The sequence below is a fragment of the Haematobia irritans genome, chromosome 3 (genome assembly GCF_050003625.1).
Source record: "Haematobia irritans isolate KBUSLIRL chromosome 3, ASM5000362v1, whole genome shotgun sequence".
Taxonomy (NCBI): Eukaryota; Metazoa; Arthropoda; class Insecta; order Diptera; family Muscidae; genus Haematobia; species Haematobia irritans.
Window position 1 is genome coordinate 16,699,706 of NC_134399.1, and position 10,630 is coordinate 16,710,335.

The 10,630-nt window shown below is 23.0% G+C and overlaps 1 protein-coding gene across 1 annotated transcript in view; it reads left to right on the plus strand.

The window, feature by feature from the left end:
- LOC142230234 (uncharacterized) overlaps positions 1-10,279 on the plus strand; it is a 487,637-nt gene extending 477,358 nt beyond the window's left edge. The window contains exons 9-10 of the mRNA XM_075300874.1: positions 5,327-6,163; positions 10,141-10,279. Of these exons, the coding sequence (XP_075156989.1) occupies positions 5,327-6,099 (773 nt within the window). The 3' untranslated portion in view covers positions 6,100-6,163; positions 10,141-10,279. The remainder of the gene's footprint in view (positions 1-5,326; positions 6,164-10,140) is intronic.
- Positions 10,280-10,630: the final 351 nt, after the last annotated feature.

Below are 10,630 nucleotides of genomic sequence, written 5' to 3' on the forward strand. Positions count from 1 at the left end.
GTCAAAGAAGTAAATTTTTATTATTGTCATGTACATGAACTCTCATGCATACGTGTTAGCCAACAAGCAAAGAACATACCAATATATCAAGAAGATATTGTGATTTATAAGGCTTTCACATAAAGCGAAATAAGATTGTAAACATCAATGAATTTCGACAAAAAAAAATAATCCTACCAAATTTTTATAAGACCCCAAGAGGGGGCCTTTACAAAATTTTCTATAGCAATGAAATTTTTGACAAAATTTTCAATAAAAAAAAAATGTTGACAAAATTTTCTATAGAAATGAAAATTTTAACAAAATTTTCAACAAAAATAAAATTTTGACAAAATTTTTCTATAGAAATAAAATTTTGACAAAATTTTGACAAAATTTTCTATAGAAATAAAATTTAGACAAAATTTTCCGTTGAAATAAAATTTTGGCAACATTTCTCTCGACAAATAAAATTTTGACAAAAATTTTCACTAGAAATACAATTTTGACAAAACTTTCTATAGAAATAAAATTTTGACAAAAATTTCTATAGAAATAAAATTTTGACAAAATTTCCTATAGAAATAAAATTTTGATACAATTTTCTAAATAAATAAAATTTTGGCAACATTTCTCTCGATAAATAAAATTTTGACAAAATTTCCATTGAATAAAAAAATTTTACAAAATTGAAATGAAATTTTTGACAAAATTTCAAAAAAAAAAAATAAAATTTTGACAAAATTTTCTATAGAAATAAAATTTGTATAAAATTTTCTATAGAAATAAAATGTTGACAAAATTTTCTATAGAAAAAAATTTTGACAAAATTTTCCGTAGAAATAAAATTTTGGCAACATTTCTCTCGACAAATAAAATTTTGACAAAAATCTGAAAAAAAATTATGAGAACATTTTCTATAGAAATATAATGTTGACAAAATTTCCTATAGAAATAAAATTTTGACAAAAATTTTCTATAGAAATAACACTTTGTCAAAATTTTCTATAAAATAAAATGTTGACAGAATTTTCTATAGAAATAAAATTTTGACAAAATTTTCTATTGAAATAACATTTTGACAAAATTTTCCATTGAATAAAAAAATTTTCAACAAACAACATGTTGACAAAATTTTCTATAGAAATGAAATTTTTGACAAAATTTTCAACAAAAATAAAATTTTGACAAAATTTTCTAAGAAATAAAATTTTGATAAAATTTTCTATAGAAATAAAATGTTGACAAAATTTTCTATAGAAATAAAATTTTGACAAAATTTTCCGTAGAAATAAAACTTTGGCAACATTTCTCTCGACAAATAAAATTTTGAGAAAATGTTCTGTAGAAATAAATTATGAGAAAATTTTTTGTAGAAATAAAATTTTGAGAAAATTTTCTATAGAAATAAAATTTTGACAAAATTTCCATAAAATAAAATTTTGACAAAATTTTCCATTGAATAGAAAAATTTGAGAAAAATTTTTGTAAAAATAAAATTTTTAGAACATTTTCTATAAAAATAAAATGTTCACAAAATTTCCTATAGAAATAAAATTTTGACAAAAATTTTTTTATAGAAATAAAATTTTGTCAATATTTTCTATAGAAATAAAATTTTAACAAAATTTTCTATAGTAATAAAATTTTGATTTTCTAAAGAAAAAAATTTTGGCAACATTTCTCTCGGCAAATAAAATTTTGACAAAATTTTCTATTTTGAAACAATTTTCTAAAGAAATAAAATTTTGGCAACATTTCGCTTAACAACTAAAATTTTGACAAAATTATCTATAGAAATAAAATTTTGACAAAATTTTCTATAGTAATAAAATTTTGACAAAATCTTCCATAGGAATAAAATTTTGACAAAAATTTCTAAAGAAATAAAATTTTGACAAAATTTTCTATAGAAATAAAGTTTTGACAAAATTTTCTAATTAAATAAAATTTTGGCAACATTTCTCTCGACAAATAATATTTTGACAAAATTTTCTATGGAAATCAAATGTTGACAAAATTTTCTAATAAAATTTTGACAAAATCTTCTATAGAAATTAAATTTTGACAAAATTTTTTAATGAAATAAAATTTTGACAAAATTTCCTATAGAAATAACATTTTGACAAAATTTTCCATTGAGTAAAAAAATTTTACAAAATTTTTTATATAAATAAAAATTTGAGAAAATTTTCGTTAGAAATTTTTTTTTTTTTACGAAATTTGTACAGAAATAAAATTTCAACAAAATTTTCTATAGAAATAAAATTTTGACAAAATTTTCCATAGAAATAAAATTTTGACAAAATTTTCTATAGAAATAAAATTTTGACAAAAATTTTTTACAGAAATAAAATTTTGGGAAAATTTTCTACAGAAATAAAATTTTGACAAAATTTTCTATAAAATAAAATTTTGACAGAATTTTCCATAGAAATAAAAAAATTTTACAAAATTTTCTATAGAAATAAAAATTTGAGAAAATTTTCTATAGAAATAAAATTTTGACAAAATTTTCTTTAGAATAAAAAACTTTGATGAAATTTGTATAGAAATAAAATTTCAACAAAATTTTTTATAGAAATAAAATTTTGATAAAATTTTCCATAGAAATAAAATTTTGACAAAATTTTCTATAGATATAAAATGTTGACAAAAATTTTTTACAGAAATAAAATTTTGGGAAAATTATCTATAGAAATAAAATTTTGACAAAATTTCTTATAAAAATAAAATTTTGACAAAATTGTCTATAGAAATAAAATGTTGACAAAATTTTCTATAGAAATAAAATTCTAACAAAGTTTTCTATAAAAATAAAATTTGGAGAAAATTTTCTATGGAAAAAATTTTCTACAGACATTAATTTTTGAAAAAATTTCTGTACAAATAAAATTTTGATAAAATTTTCTAAAGAAATAAAATTTTGGCTACATTTCTCTCGACAAATAAAATTTTGACAAAAATTTCTAAAGAAATAAAATTTTGACAAAATTTTCTATAGAATTAAAATTTTGATAAAATTTTCTAAAGAAATAACATTTTGACAAAATTTTCCATAGAAATAAAATTTTGACAAAATTTTCTATAGAAATAAAATTTTGACAAAATCTTTTATAGAAATAAAATTTTGACAAAAATTTCTAAAGAATAAAATTTTGACAAAAGTTTCTATAGAAATAAAATTGTCATAAAATTTTCTAAAGAAATAAAATTTTGGCAACATTTCTCTCGACAAATGAAATTTTGACAAAATTTTCGATAGAAATAAAATCTTGACAAAATTGTCTATAGAAATTAAATTTTGATAAAATTTTCTAAAGAAATAATATTTTGCCAACATTTCTCTCGACAAATAAAATTTTGACAAAACTTTCTATAGAAATAAAATTTTAACAAAATTTTCTATAGTAATAAAATTTTGACAAAACCTTCTACAGAAATAAAATTTTGACAAAATTTTCTATAGAAATAAAATTTTGACAAAATTTAGAAATAAAAAAAATTTTAAGAAATAAAATTTTGGCAACATTTCTCTCGACAAATAAAATTTTGACAAATATTTCTAAAGAAATCAAATGTTGACAAAACTTTCTATAGAAAAAAAATTTTAACAAAATATTTTAAAGAAATAAAATTTTGATAAAATTTCCTATAGAAATAAAATTTTGACAAAAATTTTCTATAAAAATAAAATTTTGAAAAAATTTTCTATAAAATAAAATTTTGACAGAATTTTCTATAGAAATAAAATTTTGACAAAATTTTCTATAGAAATAAAATTTTGACAAAATTTTCTATAGAAATAAAATTTTGACAAAATTTTCTATAGAAATAAAATCTTGACAAAATTGTCTATAGAAATTAAATTTTGATAAAATTTTCTAAAGAAATAATATTTTGGCAACATTTCTCTCGACAAATAAAATTTTGACAAAACTTTCTATAGAAATAAAATTTTAACAAAATTTTCTATAGTAATAAAATTTTGACAAAACCTTCTACAGAAATAAAATTTTGACAAAATTTTCTATAGAAATAAAATTTTGACAAAATTTAGAAATAAAAAAAAATTTTAAGAAATAAAATTTTGGCAACATTTCTCTCGACAAATAAAATTTTGACAAATATTTCTAAAGAAATCAAATGTTGACAAAACTTTCTATAGAAAAAAAATTTTAACAAAATATTTTAAAGAAATAAAATTTTGATAAAATTTCCTATAGAAATAAAATTTTGACAAAAATTTTCTATAAAAATAAAATTTTGAAAAAATTTTCTATAAAATAAAATTTTGACAGAATTTTCTATAGAAATAAAATTTTGACAAAATTTTCTATAGAAATAAAATTTTGACAAAATTTTCTATAGAAATAAAATTTTGACAAAATTTTCTATAGAAATAAAATCTTGACAAAATTGTCTATAGAAATTAAATTTTGATAAAATTTTCTAAAGAAATAATATTTTGGCAACATTTCTCTCGACAAATAAAATTTTGACAAAACTTTCTATAGAAATAAAATTTTAACAAAATTTTCTATAGTAATAAAATTTTGACAAAACCTTCTACAGAAATAAAATTTTGACAAAATTTTCTATAGAAATAAAATTTTGACAAAATTTAGAAATAAAAAAAATTTTAAGAAATAAAATTTTGGCAACATTTCTCTCGACAAATAAAATTTTGACAAATATTTCTAAAGAAATCAAATGTTGACAAAACTTTCTATAGAAAAAAATTTTAACAAAATATTTTAAAGAAATAAAATTTTGATAAAATTTCCTATAGAAATAAAATTTTGACAAAAATTTTCTATAAAAATAAAATTTTGAAAAAATTTTTTATAAAATAAAATTTTGACAGAATTTTCTATAGAAATAAAATTTTGACAAAATTTTCTATAGAAATAACATTTTGACAAAATTTTCCATTGAATAAAAAAATTTTGCAAAATTTTCTATAGAAATAAAATGTTGACAAAATTTTCGTTAGAAATTTTTTTTTTTACGAAATTTGTATAGAAATAAAATTTCAACAAAATTTTCTATAGAAATAAAATTTTGACAAAATTTTCCATAGAAATAAAATTTTGACAAAATTTTCTATAGAAATAAAAATTTGGCAAAATTTTCTATAGAAATAAAATTTTGGCCAAATTTTCCACAGAAATTAAATTTTGAAAAAATTTCTGTAGAAATAAAATTTTGCAAAATAACGTTTTGTTTTGTTTTGTTTTTGGTAGTGTCAAGCACTAATAAAACAATTATATTTTTTATGTTAAAATGTCTTAAAAGTGTTACTTCTATAACTAAAAAAAATATTTTCATTGTTTCTTCCTCATAGGTTATGGTAACATTGCTCCCCGTACCACCCTTGGACGATTAGTGACATTGGCTTATGCCTTCTTTGGCATCCCGCTGACATTGGTGTACCTCTCCAGCACTGGGGGCATATTAGCCAAAGTGGCTAGAGAAGTCTTCTCCAAAGCTTTATGTTGTTGTCTTTGTTCCAACTGTGGTTATTGTTGTTACGATGAAAAACGTATGGCCGAAAAAGAGAGACGTATGAAACGTAAACGGCAACAAGAGGAATTAAGGAAACAACAACAGGCTCTACAGGAACCATATTACGTACGATCAGGCTCAATGCCGGATAACTTTCAGACGCCCGAAAAACAATCTTTGGGTAATAATAGTATACAAATGCCCGATTTGGATTCCCTAAGTGCTAGTGAATCACGTGGCAGTATGCATGGTCTGGCTATATTGGCTCCTATCCTTCTCTGCTTTTGTATGATGATCATCTATATTTTATTTGGAGCTGTGGTCTTATATCGCCTTGAAGAATGGCCTTTATTGGATGGTATATATTTTTGTTTTATGAGCCTATCGACCATAGGTTTTGGTGATATGATGCCCGGATTTCGTCGAGATTCAAATACCACAATATGGTTTTGTTCCATCTATATAATGTCGGGAATGGCTTTGACGGCGATGTGTTTTAATGTCATACATGAGGAAATTGTGAATCGCATAAAATTTGTGGTGGAATTTAAGAAATCATCAAATTTGGATACAACGAATGATGATGGTGGAAGCTATTATATGCCACCTTGACAACCCTATGAGAAGAAGCAGAATCTCTATCAACGAAATCCCACTGAAGAGACTTTGGTAACGGGTAAGTTGGAAAATATTTAAGTGGGGGAAGGGTGCAATTTTAAGAAAAAACTACCAATAATAATCAATAAACACGTGTGGAATTAATTGGACAATTTTTGGAAAATTTATTATTTTTATACCGATCACCATAGGATGGGGGGTATATTAAGTTTGTCATTCCGTTTGTACAACATCGAACTATTGCTCTAAGACCCCATAATGTATATATATTCTGGGTCGTGGTGAAATGCTGAGTCGATCTAGCTATGTCCGTCCGTCTGTTGAAATCACGTTAACTTCCGAACAAAAAAAATGCTATCGACTTGAAACTTGGCACAAGTAGTTGTTATTAATGTAGGTCGGATGGTATTACAAATGGGCCATATCGAACCATGTTTACGTATAGCCCCCATATGATATGAACTCCGGAGCCTCTTGGAGAAGCAAATGTCATCCGAACCGGTACCTGGTGCTGATATATGGCCTCTAACATCCATGCAAAAATTGGTCCAAATCGGTCCATAATTATATATAACCCCCATAAAACTTGGCACAAGTAGTTGTCATTGATGTAGGTCCAAGAGGCTCGACCTCCGGAGCCTCTTGGAGGAGCACAATTCATTCATCGATTTGAAATTTGGTACGTGATGTAAGTATATGGTCTCTAACAACCATGCAAAAATTGGTCCATACCGGTGCACAGTTATATATAGCCGATCCCCAATCACACAAAAATTGGTACATATCGGTTCATAATCATGGTTGCCACTCGAGCCAAAACTAATCTACCCAAAATTTATTTCTATAAAAAATTTTGTCAAAACTTTATTTCTATAGAAAATTTTGTCAAAATTTTATTTCTATAGAAAATTTTATCAAAATTCTACTTCTATTGAAAATTTTATCAAAATTTTATTTCTATAGAAAATTTTGTAAAAATTTTATTTCTATAGAAAATTTTGTCAAAATTTTATTTCTATAGAAAATTTTGTCAAAATTCTATTTCTATTGAAAATTTTATCAAAATTTTATTTCTATAGAAAATTTTGTAAAAATTTTATTTCTATAGAAAATTTTGTCAAAATTTTATTTCTATAGAAAATTTTGTCAAAATTTTATTTCTATAGAAAATTTTGTCAAAATTTTATTTATAAAGAAAATTTTGTTAAAATTTTATTTCTATAAAAAATTTTTGTCAACATTTTATTTCTATAGAAAATTTTGTTAAAATTTTATTTCTATAGAATATTTTGTCAAAATTTTATTTCTATAAAAAATTTTTGTCAACATTTTATTTCTATAGATATTTTTGTCAAAATTTTATTTCTTTAGAAAATTTTGTAAAAATTTTATTTCTACAGAAAATTTTGTCCAAATTTTATTTCTATAGAAAATTTTGTCAAAATTTTATTTCTTTAAAAACTTTGTCAAAATTATATTTCTATAGAAAATTTTGTTAAAATTTTATTTCTATAGAAAATTTTGTCAAAATTTTATTTCTATAGAATATTATGTCAAAATTTTATTTCTATAAAAAATTTTTGTCAACATTTTATTTCTATAGATATTTTTGTCAAAATTTTATTTCTTTAGAAAATTTTGTTAAAATTTTATTTCTATAGAAAATTTTGTCAAAATTTTATTTCAAAGAAAATTTTGTCAATATTTTATTTCTGTAGAAAATTTTGTCAAAATTTTATTTCTACAGAAAATTTTGTCCAAATTTTATTTCTATAGAAAATTTTGTCAAAATTTTATTTCTTTAAAAACTTTGTCAAAATTATATTTCTATAGAAAATTTTGTTAAAATTTTATTTCTATAGAACATTTTGTTAAAATTTTGTTTCTATAGAAAATTTTGTCAAAATGTTATTTCTATAGAAAATTTTTTCAATATTTTATTTCTGTAGAAAATTTTGTCCAAATTTTATGTCTATAGAAAATTTTGTCCAAATTTTATTTCTATAGAAAATTTGTCAAAATTTTATTGTTTTAAAAAGCTTTGTCAAAATTTTATTTCTATAGAAAATTTTTGTCAATATTTTATTTCTGTAGAAAATTTTATCAAAATTTTATTTCTATAGAAAATTTTGTCAAAATTTTATTTCTACAGAAAATTTTGTCAAAATTTTATTTCTATACAAAATTTTGTCCAAATGTTATTTCTATAGAAAATTTTGCTCAAATGTTATTTCTATAGAAAATTTTGTAAAAATTTTATTTCTATAGAAAATTTTGTCAAAATTTTATTTCTGTAAAAATTTTTTGTCAAAATTGTATTTCTAAAGAAAATTTTATCAAAATTTTATTTCGTTTTGTTTGTTATTGTTGGCTTCTCTTCAATCGTTATTGTTGTTTTTTTTTTTGTTTTTTGATCTCAGCTTAAAGCCATGCATTGACTAAACTACAAGTGTAGCTTAACCAACAGAGGAAAAGTATGCTTGTCAAATTTATTTGGGCAAAGCCCTATAGACTGCAAGATGGTTGGATGTACAGCTGTTTCGGAATTACCACATTCCTCATCAGCATCCTCTACTTGCAGCAAAACTATCAACCAATTATCAGAATAAATTCGGGTAATTCACTCAACCCAACGTGAACTACACTTGAACCTCCCGAAAAAGGGTTTGATAGTCGGCTACTGCCTAAACAAATTTGCCAGCATATCTCTTTTCCTTTGCCAAACTCAAATCATCGATTTGTATGTATTTGGCTGGGTTTGTTTTTGAGCGTGCTTCCTCTATCTTCATTCGTTTTGTTTGTTATTGTTGGCTTCTCTTCAATCGTTATTGTTGTTTTTTTGATCTCAGCTTAAAGCCATGCATTGACTAAACTACAAGTGTAGCTTAACCAACAGAGGAAAAGTATGCTTGTCAAATTTATTTGGGCAAAGCCCTATAGACTGCAAGATGGTTGGATGTACAGCTGTTTCGGAATTACCACATTAGCACATTTTTCGGGAGGTTCAAGTGTAGTTCACGTTGGGTTGAGTGAATTACCCGAATTTATTCTGATAATTGGTTGATAGTTTTGCTGCAAGTAGAGGATGCTGATGAGGAATGTGGTAATTCCGAAACAGCTGTACATCCAACCATCTTGCAGTCTATAGGGCTTTGCCCAAATAAATTTGACAAGCATACTTTTCCTCTGTTGGTTAAGCTACACTTGTAGTTTAGTCAATGCATGGCTTTAAGCTGAGATCAAAAAACAAAAAAACAAATTTTTTTTCTTTAGAAAATGTTGTCAAAATTTTATTTCTATGGAAAATTCTGTCAAAATTTTATTTTATAGAAAATTTTGTTGAAATTTTAGTTTCTATAGAAATTTTTTGTCAAAATATATAGAAAATTTTGTCCAAAATTTATTTCTATAGAAAATTTTGTCCAAATGTTATTTCTATAGAAAATTTTGTAAAAATTTTATTTCTATATAAAATTTTGTCAAAATTTTATTTCTATAGAAAATTTTGTCCACATTTTATTTCTATAGAAAATTTTGTTAAAATTTTATTTCTATAAAAAAATGCTGTCCAAATTTTATTTCTATAGAAAATTTTGTAAAAATTTTATATCTATAGAAAATTTTGTAAAAATTTTATTGCTATAGAAGATTCTGTCAAAATTTTATTTCTATAGAAAATTTTGTCAAAATTTTATTTCTATAGAAAATTTTGTCCAAATTTTATGTCTATAGAAAATTTTGTCAAAATTTTATTTCTATGGAAAATTTTGTCAAAATTTTATTTCTACAGAAAATTTTGTCAAAATTTTATTTCTATAGAAAATTTTGTCAAAATTTTATTTCTATAGAAAATTTTGTCAAAATTTTATTTCTATAGTAAATTGTGTAAAAATCCAAGTAATGCTAGCCAATCCATGGTGGAGGCCGTAAGTTCGGCCAGGCCGAATCTTACGGCCGTATATACTTGTTTTTTATTTTAAATTTATTTTAGTTTTTTTTTTTTAACTTTTTCTAACTTTGCTCATTTATTTCTAGGCACTCCCACCTCTTTGGTTTTTGGTTCTCATGGCGATACGGATTTGAGTAATATGCACAATTTGAAGGACTATGTCAATCATGAGCTAGTGCCTATACTAACAATGGATCCAAATGCAACGGCCCCCACATCAACCAATCTCTTAAAATCAAGTGTAAATTTAACCCTAGGTAATATGGCAACAACAGGTCCACCTTGTGGTTCAGCCACCTCACCACCCACTTCATGTTCTATGCTCAATAATATGGGTAGTCCTTTGATGGATACTCTAACACCCACTACACAATCATCGATGGATTCCAATGGTGGTAATCATGCCCTTAAGGGAGTCTATACACTGGCCGAGGAACCGGAATTAGAGGCCCAAGAAACTCAAATAGATCGTATTTAGATGTAGTAAAACAAACAAAAAAATAAATGTACAATTTCTTAAAAAAAAGGTTTAATAATAAAAACTGTGTATATAAAAAATAGAAAAAATTAAAAGTT